The sequence below is a fragment of the Pelmatolapia mariae genome, linkage group LG3_W (genome assembly GCF_036321145.2).
Source record: "Pelmatolapia mariae isolate MD_Pm_ZW linkage group LG3_W, Pm_UMD_F_2, whole genome shotgun sequence".
In the NCBI taxonomy this organism is placed as follows: domain Eukaryota; kingdom Metazoa; phylum Chordata; class Actinopteri; order Cichliformes; family Cichlidae; genus Pelmatolapia; species Pelmatolapia mariae.
Genome location: NC_086229.1, coordinates 85,662,895 through 85,683,060, shown reverse-complemented (window position 1 = coordinate 85,683,060; position 20,166 = coordinate 85,662,895). Strand labels below are relative to the sequence as shown.

Below are 20,166 nucleotides of genomic sequence, written 5' to 3'. Positions count from 1 at the left end.
TCTAACAATAATTGGTCTAAAATAACTAATTTAATCTATTTACATTAAGTAAAACATATTATTATAAATAGCTCTCCCTCACAGGGAGCTGGTGTAGATGTGGTCAAATGTCATTGTATGCAAATACTTCTGCAGCGGTGACTTCACAAGATGGTGAAAATTAAGATTTTTTTGTGGATATTTGTGATTGATAGCGATGCTGTTTTTCACACTCTGTACTTCTGCAGCGTTCCTAAGCAGTCAGCTTATTTTAGAACAATTTTCACTTTCACTACTGACTTTAATTCCTCTTCTCTCCAGAGCATACCGCCACCTGCTCCCTGCTTTCATTACAGATTATAATGTCATCTGAAAACATCAGAGTCGCTGGAGAGTTCTGGCTCCTCATCTGTCAACCTGCCCATCATCACTGCAAACAAGAAGGGGCAAGATGGTAATCTCATGCCCTGGCTCACTGTCCTCATGCATGTCCTGCACCATCCTCACATACTTCTCTGCTGCTCCTGACTTCCTCATGCAGCACCACTGTTCCTCTCGTCTGATCTATCCTATATTTTCTCTCGATCCTTAAAAACACAGTGCAACTCCTGACCTTCTCTAAACTTCTCAATCAACACTGTCAAGCTTCAGCAACTCTTCAGCACATCTTTCCTGGCTTTATCTCTCTGGAGTTACTACAGCTTTGCACATTACCATTTTTCTTCAAAATCAGTACCAGTATACTTCTTCTCCATTTTTCAGGCATCCTCTCACTCTCCAAGATTAAAAAGTCCCTTGCAGCCTTCCCTAGATTTCTCCCCCTCCACGGGTACACTACCAGTCAAAAGTTTGGACACCTTCTCATTGAATGTTTTTTCTTTATTTTCATGACTGTTTACATTGCAGATTCTCACTGAAGGCATCAACTTATGTAGTGAACACAAAAGTGTGAAATAACTCAAAACATGTTCTTCAAAATAGCCTCCCCTTGCTTTGATTACTGCTTTGCACAGTCTTGGCATTGTCTCTATGAGCTTCATGAGGTCGTCACCTGAAATGGTTTCCCAACAGTCTTGAAGGAGTTCCCAGAGATGCTGAGCACTTGTTGGCCCTTTTGCCTTCACTCTGAGGTCCATCTCATCCCAAACCATTTCCATTGGGTTTAGGTCAGGTGACTGTGGAAGCCAGGCCATCTGGTACAGCCCTCCATCACTCTGCTTCTTGGTCAAATAGCCGTTACACAGCCTGAAGGTGTGTTTGGGGTCATTGTCCTGTTGAGAAATAAATGATCGTCCAACTAAACGCAAACCCGATAGGATGGCATGTCGCTGCAGGATGCTGTGGTAGCCATGCTGGTTCAGTGTGCCTTCAGTTTTGAGTAAATGCCCAACATTGTCATGAGCAAAGCATCTTCACACCTTCACCCTTCTCCTCCATGCTTCACGGTGGGAACTATAAATGTAGAGACCATCTGTTCACCTTTTCTTCATCGCACAAAGACACAGCGAGTGGAACCAAACATCTCAAATTTGGACTCATCAGACCAAAGCACAGATTTCCACTGGTCTAATGTTCATTCCTTGTGTTTCCTCGCCCAAACAAATCTCTTCTGCTTGTTGCTTTTCTTTGGATTTGTTTCTTAGCAGCTATTTGACCATAAAGGCCTGATTTGTGCAGTCTCCTCTGAACAGTTGATGTAGAGATGTGTCCGCTACTGGAACTCTGTGTGGCATTTATCTGGGCTCTAATCTGAGGCTGCTGACTCAGATGAATTTATCCTCAGTAGCAGAGGTGACTCTTGGTCTTCCTTTCCTGGGCGGTCCTCGTGTGAGCCAGTTTCATCGGAGCGATCAATGGTTTTTGTGACTCCACTTGGGGACACATTCAAATTTTGACTGACTGACATTCAGATCTTAAAGAAATGATAGACTGTCGTTTCACTTTACTTATGCAATCGGTTGCCATAAAATGAATTCTAACAGTTGTCAAATAGGACAGTCAGCTGTGTACCAACCTGACTTCTGCACAATACAACTGATGGTCCCAACCCCATTAAGAAGGCAAGAAATTCCACAAATGAACCCTGACAAGGCACACCTGTGAAGGAAAAACATTTGTCAACAAAGAAAAGCGTGGCTACTTTCAGGAATCTAAAATATAAAACATATTTGGAGCTGTTTATTAATGTTTTCTTTGCTACATAATTGCTACATATTATCTTGCTTAATAACATTTGATGTATCTACAATATAGAAAGTAGTAAAAATAAAGAAAAACCATTAAATGAGAAGGTGTGTTCAAACCTTTGACTGGTAGTGTATGTCATTTGGACCAACCACCTTTGCACTCTTCATTCTCTTCATAGCTGCCCTCACTTCGTCCTTTCTTATCTGCATTTTCTGATTCACAAACTGTGTTCCACCCATCTTCCTCTCTCTGACATTTTCTACACCCATCAGTTCCTCAAAAGTATTTCTTCCATCTTGTCAACACCCTGACTTGACTCATTAGCACATTTCCAACTCTATCCTTAATCACCCCAACCTGCTGCTCATCTTTTCCAGCTCGATCTCTGTCTAGCCAATTGACAAGTTATTTTCACCTTCCTTTATTGTCGAGACTCAAATTCAATGCACTCTAAACATTTTTTCTTGCTGTACACTTAGTTTCCCAGTTCTTCTTTGCACTTTGTTCATTTCCCACTTTTTTTGTCTTTTTCTTTTTTTTCTAGACTCTTACTTCAAATGCTTTCCCGTATGTCTTTAATTCACCACCAACTTTCCCTTTCTAATTTCCTGTCAAGAGGATATACCACCTACCTTGTTGGTACTTTCCCTCACCACTTCAGCTGGAAAACATTTTCACTCTTTAACACCAGGAATAGCAGCATTTGGGGAATTTTTTAGGAAAAACTGAATATGTGGATCTATTTAGAGAGCTTGTCTTGTTCTACATTTTGTCCTTTTACAGCCTTACACTAAAAAAAAAAGAAGAGGATTACATTCATTTTTCACATCACAATACCCCATAATTACAAAGTGAGAAAAATGAATGTATTAATTTTGGAATAAGGCTGTAACAATGCAAAAAGCAGAACAAGTGAAGCGCTGTGAACACTTCCCAGATGTGTTGCATTTTAAACTTTCCAGCCCTTCAAGCCCTGCAGTGAGCCAGATTGGATCCCTTGGTGAGTCGGGTCTGGTCCTCGGACCAAATGTTTGACATCTTAGAGATAAAATGTTACATTTGAAATTTAAGACAATGTGTGAAAAAGTAAATAATGGTAGCTTCTAATATTAAGTTAAGTTTAAAGGAGAGAAAGAAAAAAAAGACTAGAATGCCTTTTATTGTCACTATACACATGTGCAATGACATGCAGACAAAACAAACAAACCCTTCAGCCTACAGGGTGGATCAGGTATCTCTGAAAATCCCATGAGTAATAGTCATTTTCTGCTTGGCTTAGAAGACCTGAAGCCCTCAGAGCTCATATGTTTCTGTCGAAAGTTACATCATTTCCTGCCGAGAACTCTTCCAAGTGCTGGCTTATTTCTGGGGGCTTGGACAACAATTTCCTGGCAATCCGCTTTAGAAATTCCCTGCACGTGGGAAAGGAGACACCTTAGTCTATATATGGTCAGCAGACCGGAGCTCTTCCTGCCCCTGTGAAACTTTCCCTAGCCATTTAACATAACGCATTCACGTGCTGTCGGAAATTAGGATTTCACACGTTGGTCGTTTCACAGTCACAATTAAAAGTGTGAAGCTAACATGTCAGAGATGTTAGCAGAAAAACACGGATTTACTGCGTGACGTGAAGCTGCACAACAATGTGCGTGTGTGAGAGATAAATCGACTGCACTTTGTAAGCACGTGTGGGGAGTGAAACTAACATGCTGCACGTGAAAGCAGCACGCCCCCACCTCCAGCCCTGCATGGCAACGGGTCAGTTTAAAATAAAGAGAAACCGAAAGAGAAAGAGAACCGCAGCATCATGTTGCATCATCTGTTGCCAAACCTGCTGAACTCATAAGTCATCAGATAAAGCGACCGAGCGCCTCATTCAGCGCCACACAGTCACCAAGCAACACATCAGATGTTAGTCTGTAGCACGGCAACAGGTCCCAGCATTACCTGCTCTGTAACCTGCACTCCTGCTCTGTCCTGATATCCCGATAATCGCGTATGAATGGATACGGCTTCCCGTGCTGCACTCATGGTCCAAGACCGGTGAAAGCCTCGTGCTGCCGCAGGCGACCAGCCGACAGGTGAGCCAGTCTGCTGCAGGAGCGTGGGTCAAGATGTCCCCGTTATTCATGGACTCCGAGTCCGAGTCCACCAGCCCCAGCAGTACTGCAGGATCGGTAAGTTCCTCTTTCTCTTCTCTTGACTCGATCATCAAATCCCCGTAATCAGGTCATCCTATGAACCTTTTCACGCTGTTGATGCTAAGGGTAACCTTATGTGATGTAAAATTCACTATAATTCATTATAATAATGGGCTACAATAGGTATAACACCCATTCACTGTTTGTATTGAGTCAGATCCTCTTCTGATTAATGAACCTCTGGCTTTTTTCCTTTTTACACTGTAAATAAAAATGATATATTATTAAAGCTAAAGTTATAATTATTATCATTATTGTATAGTAATATACAATAATAAATAGTAATATATAGTATTAATTATTAGTCATGCTAGTTATAATCATCGTCCACTGCCTCTAAAACCACTATTTATCAACTCAGATCCACTTTAAGCCCTCCAAACAGATCTGTTTGTAAAATAAGTGATTTATTTAAATTTCATTTAAATTATTAGTACCTTAATTATCATTATTATTATTAGTTTTTAAACTGAGAATTGGTCTTCCACCTCTGGTGCCCTGAACCCTCAGTTCATGTCCGGCTAAGGTTATTTACTGCAGTTATCGTGTGTGTGTTTGCAAAGTATACACAGATTGTATATACTGCCTGTAGAACAGTCAGCAACAGCTGTGCTGAGAGAAAATTGAACTCATGAAATGAATGGAAGGTGTATTCTAATAAAGACCTGAATTATTGTGTGCAATAAAAAGAATCAAACCATCCTTGTTGTTTGTCATATGTTTGTCAGCCCTCGTCTTTGCTTCGCATCACGCGCTGCATCAAAGCAGTTCACGTATTATTGACCCGCTTTATTTTGAAGGGCCACATGCACTGTCTCATGTGATTGGTTTGTCTCATGACCTTGTAAGTCATCTTATACCTTTAAAACAAAAATGCGGTATCGAAATGATATCGATACACGCCCTTTAAAAAGGAGAAAGCCAAAGTCAGAATAGAAGTGCATACTTGAACGCCCACTGTGTCACTGTGCGGTCTAATAAACCCCAGATATTTCTCCTTAATTCTGTCGTTGTTTTGGCAGGAGAGAGAAAGAGGGGGACAACAGATGGGACCCAGAGGGACAAAAAGACGGGAGAAGAACAGGGATGCGGCGAGGAAGAGCCGCAGAAAACAGACAGAGAGAGCAGATGAACTTCATGAGGTCTGACTCCTTTCCCCCTCTGCTTCCTTCCATTGTCATCCTCTGACTCTGTCACTTTCTGTCTCCTTTTCACACACAGACTGTTTGATGAGCAGTGTGTGTATGTGTGTGCACACGCGTGCGTATTGTGTAATCTGGCAGCATGCTTGCAGGCGTTTCTTGTAAATAGCCTGCTTTAGGAGAAGGGCTTTCACTCCCTCTGCTTTGCCCTCTCTACCAGCCCTCCCTTTCCTGTCTGCCATACACACACACACACAAACGCACTATCACTCACACACACAGACGCGTTTGTTTTCAATCTGTACTTGCCTGTCTTTTTTTTTTCCCTGGGGGGAGCAAATTCCACAGGTCAGGGTACACATCCACACACATGGACACGCTTCCCAGAGCACTCAGTCAGATTTCTAAAGTATCTTTGACGACCGCGTGCTTACACACAAGCCTAACAGCACGTAGCCCTGAAAACTGTTTTAAGATCATACATGCATTACAGTTATGACAACTATTAGAAGGGTTATTGTAAAAGTGTGGTGTTCAAGATTTCTTACTGAGATTTGAAACCCATCCATTGAAGCAGAAAGTATTCAGGTGGCGGTGTTCTCTAAAATACTGAAATAATGTTAGTTACTAGTTACATGAAGAGCTAAATGGAACTAAGTTATAGTGCATCGTCATATGCTGGTGATTTTGATAAGCAGTGGTAATAAATGACAACATATCAGTTGTAAACACAGTTAATCTGTTGATGTGCATCTTTAAGCACAGTGGGAATGCTGTATCTTAGCACGCTTTCTGTGCTGCGTTCACTTCACTGGTCACCTGCTTTGGTTGTTTGTGAGACCTTTAATAGGTTCCTCTTGTCTTATCTTGCTAAACTTTGCACTTCTGTATTCCAGCCAGATTACTTGGCTCATAGTTTTAAAATTTCTCCCGTCACATGAGATCTGCAGTTTCGTTTGATAATTTGATACATCTGATAAGTGTGATTCATATCCTAAAATTTTTTGCCATTTCCAATTCCAAAAAAGTATGAGTGGACATGAGGATGAGCCTAAGCCACAGAGTCCTATTTAACCAATAGGTCGAGTAGTACAAATTCAGGTTTCTGTGCAGTAAAAAGAAGCATTTGTTCTCCTGTCATGTCACTAATCTGATTCGTCCATCGGTTCACGCTCATAAAATGTGTTTAATTGCTCTCATTCTGACAAAGAGAAAACAAAACCACCGGTTTGCTGTGCTGCACCCAAGCTCGTGCTCTTTTACTACCACTAAGCTCTATTTTCCTTTTAGATTACATCCTACCTGTTTTAACCTGCTCAATATGTCTGCGTGTACCAAATTTATGAATGGGTGTGAATGTGTGTGCGTGTCTTTTTTGAGTTGGGAACTTGCACTTTCGCTTTCCCTCTTTCCTTCTCTTTCAGTTCTGCTGCGTGTGTGTGTGCTTCACTTGAAGTTCTGGGAAGTGTCGTTGCCACAAGCCACTCGAACTTGTTAAAAACTCAAAGTTGTGTCAGCAGCTTACAATTCAATGGGACAGAGACCGCGACTCACAGCTGCATAGCACAGCTCTGACTCTTCTGACCTTAAGAAAAATAAAGCAGCTACATTTTTTTTCTTACTGAAGTACAGTTTTCAGGGCAACTGTCAAGTTTACACTTTAATATTAAAAGGAGACGAATGTTAGCTGTGCTGAAGTGATGGCTCATTAGAGTAGATTTGAATGGGTCACAGTTCAAAATAATCCTTATTTAAATCTTAAACTGGTACGCTGGTGTAGCCGCTGATTTCACCCATTCCTTTAAAAGCTCTACTTTTATGTAGAGGTTAAAGTGGGATTTGGCAGCTGTGGGAACCTCACTGCTGGGTGAAAATAGTCACTTAGAGACAAGCGGCATGTTTATTTTTGAACTCAACAGTAGATTTTGTGTGTGTGTGTGCAGGCTCTGCCACAAAACTGCTAACTAACCACTGTAACTTGCACCACAATGACTAGTATTTTCATGCAACCTTCACAATTTTGCAATATATAGATAAAAAAACCCAGTATGATTAGCAGCAAATCATGTGTAGATTCAAGTACTGCAAGTAAGATATGCATTTCCATTTTATCAAATGTCCCTTGCTGAAAAGTTCTTAACTTTGAAAACAGTTTCTCATCTTCTTCTCCTGTTCTCTGTTCACACATTTCTCCATCTTTGAGGGTGTTGTATGCTGACCTCCTTTTTCTTCTTTTCTTAGGAACTAAATTTTTTTGGGAAACTAAGCAGATATCTCCATGCCGTCAGCTGAAAGCAGGCTGCAAATGAAATCATTAGTCATTATGTATTAGTCAAATCTGCCAATCACATTTAACTACTCTGTACTTTACTGAATGAGCTGGAATGTTGTTCCAGCTCACTTCAAGCATTGCCTTAAGGCGAAATTGCCTTTCGTCAGTGTTATCTCCCTGTGTTTGCTTTGGTTAGTCGGAGATGGCCTCTAGTTTTTATGGAAGATGCTGAGTTGTCTGTGGCAATGACTCGCGAAGCAGTAGTGAAATTTGAGAAAAAATGTGACCTCAGCTAAAAACAAAGAACCTTTGCCTTCATCGTCAAAAAGTTGTGCCTTTTAACGTGTGTTGGTTTCAGCGATAAGGTACAACTTTTACTTTGAAGGTCTTTGTTCTTGTTTGCGTCTTGTTTACGCCACACTGTTTCAAGTTTCTCAGCCGGTTGGTGGTTAGCTAGCGAGTGTTTGCAGGAGTTGGTACCTTCCATGCACACTACCGGCGACTCTGCTAGCAGCCAAAGCCAAAGCGGTGGTCGTGGAATATACATTTATTTTCCCCCTATAGTGACCGGGGGTTACCGAGGATCATCAGCTGATCTCTAGGCCTAACTTACTGAGGTCTGACTCAGCTTTCTTCTTATTGTCTGCTCTTTGCGACTCGAAGGTTTGAGCAGCAGGTGATGGGGCTTCAGCCACAGCCTGTCCGAGATGACTATATTAGGCATATCCCCGGCAGATCCAAGAGTAGAACAGTCAAAAACAGGGAATTTTATTGTTAAAGACTGAGTTCATTAGTTGTATGTATTTGAAACTATGGCCACCATGGTAACAGTATGTATATATGACCACTAAAAACAGGAACAGCATCTCGAAAGTGCTTTAAGTTTACCGCTAAATGTAAAGAAAACTGTCATAAATGCTCCAAAAAGGCACAAGTTTATTTAGAAAGCCTTTTGCCACATTTCAATTCTAAATTTTCCTAATTAGTCCCATGCATTAGTCTGCACTTATCAGCAAGGAATCACCTTTTGTTCTCTCTCCACCGCCTACCCACTCGTTTCATGCTGATCTCGCAGTGCTGTCACTTAGGAGCAATATTTCAGTTCTCCTTTGGGGTTCTGGCGTTGGCCACACTTCATCCGCTTTATGCCTCTTGTGCTTTCTATTGCTGTACACTCTCGGAGCCTTAAAGGAGAGCGTCATTAAGATTGTTTCGCTGTGTCGTCTTATTACTGTGCAGCACAGGCCTGGTGTGATATTATGTGGGTGGCATGTGATTGTGTTCATTGTTTGTCCTTTGATGTATGTCTGTAATAAGTTTTTATGGCTGGTGAGCGCCTCGATTAGGGATAATAAAGATATACCTGACTTTTCTTCTTTACTATTGATCCCTCCGCTTTGTCTTTTTTCCCCACCCCCTTATTTAATCGCTTCCTTTTCCCCTTTGCCCTCTGTCTCCTCAGGAACTCCAGAGTCTTGAGCACTCAAACTCGGCTCTTCAAAAGGAGATCGCTGCATTGAAAAAAGAGCTGCACCTGTACACGACGTCGCTGGAGCGTCACGAACCTTACTGCCGCCTCCCCTCCAGCCTTGCGGGTTCTTCTTCTGCTGACCGTCAGACCAGCTCCAACCATCACGGAATCGCCGAGGCCTCGGACTCCACCGTGGCTGCTTCCTCTGCACTCCCCTTCTCTCTGACCTCCATGACCTCCAGCCTGGGACTTCAGAGCCTTGACTGCGTCAAAAGGAACCACGTCTCTCCTCCAGCTAACACAACATTAGCCTCCTCTGCTCATTCTTCACCTAAGCTCTTCAATTCCTCCTCCTCCTCTTCCTCCAGCCCAGTGACAGTTCCCTATTCAGCATCTTTCACCACATACACAGCTCCGCACTCTTTATTTAGCAAAGAACCTATAATGACCTCAAGCACAACAAATGGTATACCCATCTGTGACGGTCTTATTTCAAACCCAGTTCCCTCCGGTGTGCTTTCCACAGCCGCGCAGCCCACGCCGGAGCAAGACATCCTCTGTGAAATGGGTTACACAGCGGACGGATTTTTTAAGGAGAAAACATCTTTTCTAAATGCTACAGCTGACGGTACACCCCCTTATTCCCATTTAGAGGCTGGAAGCGCGGGTGTAGTAGCACCGGGTTGCGTGCCCCAGCTTTCTCCATGTCGGTTTAGTGGAAACCCAAGCAGTTCAGTTTCACCGTCTACTTTTTTACCATCACCTCTTCAAAATCCTCTTCCTCCTTCTCTTTTAGCTCCAGCCGTTTCAGGTTTGGAGCCATCACCCGTGCCTTCTTTTTCCTCAAAGCAGAGTTATGATCAAGACAATACATCAAACAGTGTGTCTCTGCTCTCCCTGCTCACTGTCCCCGGTCCACTCGATATATCTCAAGCTACCTCCAGCAGCTTTGATAGGGCTCCGTCTGAACCTCCGCCATTGGCGCCACAACCAGGGGTTCCCTCAAAGGATCTTGAATTTTGTGATTTTTTCGACTGGCTCATAAGTGGGAATAATAACCAATAGCGCTACAGAAAAGTCATTTTAATTCATGTGTTGTGAGGAGATGACCTCTGGACTCAAGCTAGTAACAAACCAAAGACTAAATGTCTTCTGTCATATTTCATATTCATACCAGATGCTACTTATTTATTGAGCTTTCTGTTACAAAAATGCAGCGATTTCATGATTGATCTTCCATTTGGTTTGGACACAGAATAATTGTCAATCTGAACCCTGCGGTTTCCAGAATGCAACCAGTAGCTGACTAGATTCTCATGTATTTGTACCTCCAGCGTCACAGGTTATCTCATCCTCTCTGAGACTAAAGTAATCTTTATGTCTGCGCTTATTAGAGAGTGGCATAAAAATGCCTCCCGAACTTTGAGGGTCTTTGAGCAGAAATCTCTAATTTCAAGCCAAAATCCAGTCATCCTAGCTGAGAGTCGAGGATTTTGAAATGCGAACGAACGCAATAAATTCCAGTGTCTAAAAAGACATTTTTCCACAGTCAGTAATCAGTTTGCAGGCGCCGCTCTTTCCTGAATCAACATAGTAAAACTGAGTCAACATGGTGAAACTTGTAACTTTTAATTTTAGATTGGGTGGAGTGGTCCTCTCACTTCCTTGCAACTTCATGGAAAGGTTACCAGAACAAATTTCCTTCTAAGCTGCAGTACAAACACAGGGCAGTGCCAAAGATAACAACACATCCTTACTCACTTTCTTCTTCTTTTTATTTGTGTACCTTAACCTTAATTGAACACACATTCTCAGCACATATTCTGCTACTGCTGCTAATTGATATTTAAATCTTAAAGTGAAATCAGCCACTTTCATGAAATCGGTACAGTTACTATGAAGCCCCGGTGGGATCGCTGGCCTTCTAAATTCCCTGTGATCCACTGTGAAGGGCTGCTTTATTACAAGGTTGCATTAGAATATAGTGATCCCAGCTATCAGAGCTAATAATGGAGCTAACTCTCTAACAGTGTAGCAGCTCATTGACAGTGGTTGAGTCAGATCATGTTTATAACATTTTAAAGTCTTGTACAGAAACGTTTTAGTGTTTGTTTGGTCATTTTTTTTGTCACGCACTCTTAAGACTTGCTTATACAAGCATGACTTCCATGTAGAAGCACACTATGAGATTAAATAACCTCTTATGTATAACCGTTGACTGGTTAACCCTTCAAAGCCTGAACTGTGAAACGATTACCTAAAAATTCAAACTTTAGTGAAAGTGGAGTGTTTATTGAACCTTTTAACAACATTTAAACAAAAAAAAATTAACTATTAATTTGCATCCTGCATATTTTTGCAATTTATTCCTCATAAATGAATCAGAAGGAACCAATCTCACTGATGATGTAGATGTCAGGATGATGTAAACCCACGAAAACTCATGTATCAGCTGTGATACACTTGGCTTTAAAGGGTTGAAGATGGACCTGCAGCTGTTGTTGCTTAAGTTATTCGTTTTATGTTTGTTCATAGAGCCCAAAAGGATAATTACAGCTGACGTAGAAATAAAAATCATTTCTGGATGTCAAGGGGTGGGTGATGGGGGGTGCACACAAGTATGCTGTGCATGGAGTAATGGTTTTCACCCATTATTTTTCAGGTGGATTGGGAGCAATATTACCCTGTAATTTAAATTCATTTGTAATTTAAAAAATCTTTCTATAAATCAGATGCTATATTTGATGCAGCTCTTGCTTTCCATAAAAAATATAAAATTGTTGGTCCAAACTGACAATTTAACACAATTTATGTTTTAGTACATTTTTTGTGCTCATTTCAAGTGATTTGACCCCGTGAACCAGGAGGCGGATTAATGTCTTTTAAAGGAACTGCTGCTGAAAAAAGTGTTTTTTCCAAGTGATTTAATTTTTTTAAATTTTATATATTTTATATTCAGCCTATATGGTATACCTGTATATTTGTGCATATGGCGGCTGTGGGGCTTTGTATTATTTGTATTTATCATGGATCAAATAATATATTGAACAAGGAAACTAATAATAAAAATTATATTAAAATGGGTTTTATGCTTTAAAAAAATGCTGTCCTGATTAAGTTTTTAAATTTTTTTTATTTTATAATACAGTACAATTTTCAAGCAGTTCAGCTCACTCATTCATATGTTGTTACACAACAAATATTCATATGTTGTTACACAACATATGAATATTTGTTTAGGGTCTATTAGCAGAATTATGCAAATTCTGTAATATATAGCCGGATGTGCCTCTTGACACCAGGCAAGGCAGATGACTGCTCGGGGCACCAGGTGCCTGGTAGTGCCCTGAGGGCTGAGAAACCTTAAACTACAGCAGTGGCATCTGGACCTTCAACTGATCCACTTGTTCACTGAAGCCTCGACAGAAATAGTCTCAGTGGAAGGGCGGCTGTCAAGAAGTTATTCCTTATGAAGGGAAAATTGAGAAAAGGCTGTGGTATGTCAAATTACACAAGAACTGGATTGAAAATCAGTAACAGCCATTGCAAACACACTGCCAAGATGATGAAAACGCATACCTGGGTAAAAAAATACAAGTCACTACCAGTCATGGATTGGTCTCCCCAGAGCCCGGACCTTGTTGTTATTGAAGCAGGGTGGTCGCCTGCTGCAACCACCCTGCTTCATAAAACAAAAGGCAGTCAACATCCAAAGAAGAGCTTTGAATGTCCTTCAAGAAGCATGGTATTTATATCCTCATATGTTTGCAAACCTTTCAGTAAACCAGTGCATCTATTCCTCTTTTTTCTGTCAATGCATAACAGAACGAGGAGTTACTTTTGCACAGCACTCTATAGTATTAACACTGCATAACCAGACAACCTGGCTTTGGTCACTGTTGCTAAAATAAACATGGTCTCTGCTGTAGTAATGTTTTCCCTGTTGTTTTAGAGGACTGCTGTTGGTGCTGTCAGACTACTCATAACATAATGGTGATGAATGCTGGTTGGAGGGGCCCCAACAGACTCCACAATGTCCACTGTGCACAGCTAACAACTGCAGACTGCTCTAATAAAAAGCTCCAAAATGCTGTTGAATGTTGGTTAACCAGCACGTCTCTAACAGCACCACAGCCTCCCTGACAGCAAATGTAAAGCAGAGCATCAATGCTGCCCTGACCCACACTGTAAACTCTGTGTGCCTGTGCGTGTGTCTTTATCCCGGAAGATGACTGGGTGAACTCACCTGATACACCACATAGGGGACAAGGGTGTAATGTAAAGCAAAGGACGCATGCGCAGTTACAGCACTTACTGCACTGTAGTCTCTATGAGATAAAATAGGCTTGTGTGTGTTTATGGGGAGAAAATCAGTGTGTGTGTGACTTTGAGAAACAGATGAAAGGTGCGGATAAATGCGCCTTTAAATGCACGCGCGTGTGCTTACACGAGAGAGTGAGCGCGAGCAAGTGGCTGAGCAGGCTGAAGAACAATGGATGGGACTTGATCCTCAAAGCCAGCTTCACCTCAAATAGGAGGAGAGCAAAATGGGGGAAAGGGGAGGGGGAGGAATGGGGGGGAGGCGGTGAGCGTCAAAGCGGTGCACTGATGGAGGATAGGAGGGGATATTTCTTTACTGGATGAAACGGCAGTGAGAAAGCCAAAGGTGGTGCGGCAAGAGCAGGAACGCCGATGAAACACCTGCTTATAATCGACCGGCTTTAAAAAGCCAGGGCCGGCCACGCGTAAATAAAGGCAAATAAATAAATAACTCCATCCTATAGCGTCATCCGCAGTGAGGAGGCTCACTCCTCTCTCTCCTTGCACCACCTCAAGGCTAAGGAACCTGCGTCAAGACGCGGAGAGTGAGACGAGGCAGCATCTGCTCAGCGCTTTCAAAATAAAATCTTTATTTATTTATTTTTTTGCTGGCTGAGCCTGTACTCCGCAGTGAAAAATGCCAGAGAAGATTCATCATAGCTGACCGCCTTAGTGCTTAGTGCCTGTACACGAAAAGAAGTTAAACATGTTGGATTTTCTCTGTTAACCATGAAAGTATCTGTGTAGAACAGAACGAGTAAGAAGTTCTTTCTGCGCATCCATTATACTTATAAAGAAAGAATTCCTGAGCTCAGTTTTTATTTGGTACACCTTGCTGTTGTTGTCTAGACTGAACTAGAGAAATCAAAAAGAGACTTTCAACCTTGCTTTCATCTCTACCTGCAAGTTAACGCTTCAGTCCAATAGCACTCCAGTTACCAAAGTAACCAGGCTTATTGACATCCATGATGATCCTGAGGCGCTGTCTTAAGGGGTTGCTGTATTAAAATCTATTTAGATCTCTGGAGTTTCCTTTTTTTATGACTACACAGAAGCCCTTAGGCTCCACCAGTAACCCTCACAGGCTAAAACAGCTTTCAGGTCTGAAAAGTTAAGCCACAATTGCTCTCACAATTACTCCTCTGGTTGTAAAGCAGAAGTACAGTTGTTTAGAATTACCTGGGACCAGGGACTAGAGGTCAAGGCCACTAGTTTCCAGTCTTATTTATTAAAGGGTGACGTTCATTTAATAAATTATGGTCACAGTTAAGGCCTTTAGAAAAGTTTTGTGCAAATATATCGTTAATCAAAAAGATTTTTTGGATTCACCTATCATTAATACAGCCGTTCACACTGACCGAGTAATTTTGCTGGATGAATTTGCGGCATTTATTTTTTGAACAAAGCTAGATTTCCAGATCCAGATAAACAGATTTAATCAATCAGATCACTGCATTTGGCAACAAGTGCACTTGTAGTTCTTGTAGCGTGCACCGGTACAACATACACAACTATATGGAAATAGCAAAATAATACTACTGAATGCTGCAGAGTCTTAAAGCACCTTAACGGCGAGCATTAATAAAAGTGACTGTGTGATGATGTTGCGGCGCTGGTGTACTGGCCTCAATGGCCATTATACCCAGCTTTATGAGGATAAAGCGGGTTATTCTTTATTCTTTTGTGATTTTCAAGTAGCTGCTGATATAGAATAGGAAACGTCACTGACAAAAAGTGACGTCAGTTTGTCTACTATCATCTTTTATGTACAGTCTATGAAAAGGGGCTTGATTTCCGCAATCCAGACACACGCTTGCACAGGTAGCCTATTTTATTTTGAAAGTCATGAAGCTTCATTTCCTGTATGTTCCCGACTCATCGCCTGCATATTGACGCAGCTCACTGAGTCGCTGTAGGACAACCGGATAACGGGAACGGAGAAGGGGGTACAGGAGCAAAAAAAACAAAAAACAAAAAAAAACGCGTCAGTGTGTCAGACGCAGACGGTTTTGCTATTGTATAACACAGGCCTTCAGCTTTTCCTCTCTGCCCCTGCGCGGAGGAGCGGCCTCTTTTTTCTTTCATTTACCTTTTTCCCTGTCCTCTGACCGCGGAGGGAGACGCCGAGCGGAGCGGAGCTGCGGGGCTCGCCGTTACATCGGAGGACCTGCACATGTCGGTGCGGTGAGGGACCGCTTGTTTCCCCGCCCTGATACGGTTGAAGGAAGGCAGGAGGAGAAGGAGGCTGAGTGGACTATAACATCTTTAGCCTTCAAGGAAATCAAAGAAAAAAAGAAATATCAGGTTTTAACGGTTTAAAGAAGGACCCATTATAGAGGGGGAAAAACGAGGCAGGAGGACAACAGTGATGCCGCAGCTGAAGTGGGCCCAGATTGATGATTTTATGATATCATCATTCACCGCCAGGACCGAGCACTGATTTTTATTGATAAAAAAATCGAGGAGAAGAAGAAGAAGCTTTAAAGTGGCACGGAGGGCGTTTGTTTGCGTCTGATCCGGATAAACAGGAGGTGCTTTTTGTCTTTATTTTTTAAGCCTATCAGGAGCTCAGCTGCATGATATCATACAGCAAATAAACATCCAAATCCAGGCTGATGACTTAGGCGGTGTGTGACGCCAATACAGCAGCAGCAGCAGCAGAGGCGTGTGTGTGTGTGTGTGTGTGTGTGTGTGTGTGAGGAGGAGACGCGCCTGTCTGAGCATCATCTGGTAGCTGTTCCAGGCTACTCCTGCACGGCGATGATACACAAGCGATTCTTTTCATCTGTGTGTGAAAAGCTGAAGCTTCGAGGATGATGATGACGATGATGAAGATGCCATTTCCAGTCCGGCTCTGATAGAGACAACGAGGCGCGCAGCACGGGACTGGACCCCTAGAAAATCTCGCTCTCTCTCTCCTCTCCTCACCTCTCCTCCGCCTCTGCACCTTTCTCCCCCCCTCCTTACTTTCTATCTCTCACCCCTCTCCTCCTCCTCCCTCCTCCTCCTCCACCACCACCCCTGGAGCCGCTTTTTTAAAATTCTGATCAGTTGATAATCCATCTGTGATTCAGATAGCCACCCACTCCCCCCTCCACCCTCATCCTCTGCTTTATTCAGCCTTACATCCTCTTAATAAACATTCCCCCTCGTTACACACTCACTCGCAAAAGCATCCACACCACCTCCACCTCCAGCCATCATGGAGACGACCAAGCTGCCTCCGTCCAGCCCGTCCTCGCCGACCACCAGCTTCTCGGTGCCGTCTGCGGAGAAGGTGGATGGCTTCCCGCGAAGGTCCATGCGCAGGGCCCGACAGAGGAGGTCCCACAGCTCCTCTCAGTTCCGCTACCAGAGCTCCCAGGTGGAGCTCACTCCGCTGCCCCTGCTCAAAGGTGAGGCTCTGATTTCCCCACAGCAGTCACAGATCAATGTGAGAAACAACAGCTGGAACATGTGACACTGAGAAAGCTGTGACAGTAAAAGGTCACAGTCAACTCTCTGTGTTTGCCTTCTTTGCTCACCTACATGACTAAAACACAACACACACACTTATCCACTGACTGGTTTCCACTTAAACATGCTCTCCTCTCAGTCCCTGTCAGGTCTGACAGGTGGAGGTGATGGTGGTGGATTTGGTTTATTTAACAGATCTGCTGCCTGTCTTCTTTTGGATATGTAAAAGGCCTGTTGTTGTTGTTTTTGCTGTTGTCCTTCTTCTTCTTCTCTGTGCTGGGACAAACAGACCATTTCATTAGCAGTTAATAGATTAACATGTGTCATGCATATTTCCCTCCTCCTGTCAAATGTCAGAAACAAGTGAAAAAATGACCATCGCAGTATTATCACAGCCAAATAATAACAGAATCAGTTTAAGGTCCTTTTAAAGCAGCAGTGAATTTTTACAGTGGAGGAGCAGAAGTAGTCAGTGCATTGAATCATCGTTGCATTTCTGTCCTTTAGGTGGTTTTGAGATGTGACTGTTTCTCAGTCAGGTGACAGTGAAGTGTCTGTTTTTTTGTTTCAGTCGAGCTCTCATCAGACCATATGCTTCCTTTTGAGCTTTTTTATAATTTGTCGTTTGTTTTCTTGAAGATGAATTGCTTGCATGGAGTCACTTCATTTGCATTGACCACTTTCACCCACACTAAGCAAACCCATCCAACATGTGCTTGTTTTCTTGATTGGCTGATAGTGGGGTGGGGCGGGGGCGATGAGAGAAGAGTCTCTCCGTCATGAGGCCTCTCCCCTTGACGGTCACTGTCAGTAAGACTGCCTCGGTTAATAAACCTCGGGTTGTAAAATCTGTGAAACGCCAAAGATGTTGACATTCAGGCTGGTGCAGCATCCACCATGAAGGCAGGCAGAGCTGCGCTATTTGCAGGTCTGTCGTTGCCATAGCTGTAATCCCAGAGCTGCAGTTACTACACAGAGGCCAATTTGATCTGTGCAGGCGTGTTGTGGCCTTTCAGATTCAAGCCCTGGGATGCAAAAGCACCACCCTGCATATCCTGTATATTCTACCTGCCTGGGTGAAGCCTCCTGGTCCTGCTACTAGGCATGGACCGCTTTACGAGTACATTAATATTTGCACTGGCTAAATGTTCAAAGATTGTGTAATTAAGGGTTGAAAGTCTTGTTTCTGTTTTTCTTTTATAATGTAGTTTTGTTTCTTAGCCCAGCCTGGAATTGGTGCATCCCAACATCATACTGTGGAAAACCTGTGATTGGAATACCTGAATGAATGTGCAGTGGACTGTAAAGTAAAACAAAGATAGTAAAGTGAAGTAAATGCATGGATTCATGGATAATAGAATTTTCTGAATCCAGCTGTCAGCTCTGAGCTTTTGCTGATTGGATGTCTTTGGTTTGTGGATGCTTGGTTTGGTTCTTGAACAGTAACGGGCGTAAAAGGAGTTCACTGACATTATGGCTTTTCTATAAACGTGCTGCAGCATTGATTTCATGCACAGGTTCTTTAACAGCATATATTTTCTTGCTAGGCTTTGTGTTTAGGCAGCGAGTACACGTTAGAGCTGGCCAGATCAATAAATTTGTACTTTGCTTCACTCAGTCAACAAACCCCATCACTTCATGTTCCGTCCTTTTTATATACGTTCTTGCTCTTCTCTGGCTTCGTGACTTGTCTCCTGTCTCTCTCGCTTGCGTGTACAGTACAAAAGCAGGTTGCATGTGCTCGTGTGTCCTTCTGACCCTTCTTTATAAGGTTACTCCCCCTTTCACGTAGCCTGCAATCTCTTCCCATTAACCCTCTGAAAAGAAGACCTCTGTGCTTTCGGAGGCGGCGTGAGCTGTGTGCGCCTGCGTTTTAACTTCTTCTGAAGCACGTGAGCGAGGGGTGTGTGCAGCAAGGTGATAAGAGGTTTTTACCGCATCAGTACAGCGCCTTTGGTTGAGGTGGGTCTCTGCACATGTCCTGTAGAAGTCCCAGTTACTGCACTACTGCTGCTGCACTGTTTCTGGACCCCCTTGAGGAACTGATAGTAAGATTCTGCAGCAGGAGAAGCGTCTGGTGTGGGGAAGTCTCTAACGGGCAGTATGTAGGCCAAGTGTAGACAGACTTGTGGGTGTTTTTCCCTCCAGGGAGTCACATTCTCTTTGTTAATTTGAACTCCTCCTGCTTCTTGCACTCGAAACTCTGAGCAAAGATTCATCTCATTCTTGTGATATGACAGAAATGAAACTGGAAGACCTGACATTTAACAGCAAACTAGAATATGTCGTAAAAATAAACATTTTTAGCAGTGTTTAAGCTCAGCAACAGTTGCTGTGGGGTAACAGCGCTAATCTTCCCACCACTGTGCTGCCTCTGTGGCGGCTTCTGTGTTAGTTTGTCTATTTGTCCAGGGTGTCCTTCACCTCTCGCCCTGTGGCATCTGGGATAGGCTCAAGCACCCCCACAACCCTGATTAGGATAAGTGGAATGGATGGATGGCTTAGAGCAGAAATATTAAGAACCAAGGACTTTTTTAAAACATGTGTTTGATCTTGCTTCAAAACAACTTATTTGCACATGGAACTGTATATTTTCACTAAAAGCTCTCAGTGGCTTAAAGCCAACTCTCTCGTTAGTGGTATTCAAAAGGCATTGTAGTGAAAAGTGAGTCACTAAATGTAAAATAGCAAACGCACAAAAGGGAGGTTTGGGGAAATGTGAATGAAAAACAACATTTTCAACCGAGTTCAGAGATTATGAATGACTGGACAGCAGGAAAGATCTAACAGTGTGTCTTTTTCAGGTCAGAAGCCTTAAACAGGCCAGTCCTCTGGTCTCTTCCGATCCACAATCTGTAGTGTCATCATGTAAAGTTCCTCAAGCTGTTAGCTGATCTCTGAGAGGTTCATTTCCTCACTGACCATATTAATGGTCCCTTTTAGCATGGAATCCATTCATAGCTGCCATCTTTGCGATCTGAGTAGCCTGTGAAATATATCTTTCTTAAAAATATCTTTTTTTGTGGGTTAGACGAAGACAAAGTTCAGTCCAGAATCAGTGCAGATCTCTAAGAACAGCAAGTGTAGCGAGGTGGACAGTAAATGTCTTGGAAGTTGAGGTGTATTTGGACTTTTATT

The 20,166-nt window shown here is 42.7% G+C and overlaps 2 protein-coding genes across 2 annotated transcripts in view; both read left to right on the top strand.

Annotated features, from left to right (window-relative positions):
* The first annotated feature begins 4,128 nt into the window (after window positions 1-4,128).
* Window positions 4,129-10,317, top strand: batf2 (basic leucine zipper ATF-like transcription factor 2). The gene is made up of 3 exons (XM_063469023.1): window positions 4,129-4,343; window positions 5,390-5,509; window positions 9,244-10,317. Exons 1-3 carry the CDS (start codon window positions 4,281-4,283, stop codon window positions 10,315-10,317), a joined length of 1,257 nt encoding a protein of 418 aa, XP_063325093.1. The 5' UTR covers window positions 4,129-4,280.
* A 5,176-nt stretch (window positions 10,318-15,493) lies between these two features.
* The window catches only part of ppp2r5b (protein phosphatase 2, regulatory subunit B', beta), a 52,337-nt gene continuing 47,664 nt past the window's right edge, over window positions 15,494-20,166 (top strand). Inside the window, exon 1 of the mRNA XM_063470160.1 lies at window positions 15,494-16,967. Coding sequence (XP_063326230.1) covers window positions 16,775-16,967 — 193 coding nt within the window. The 5' untranslated portion in view covers window positions 15,494-16,774. The remainder of the gene's footprint in view (window positions 16,968-20,166) is intronic.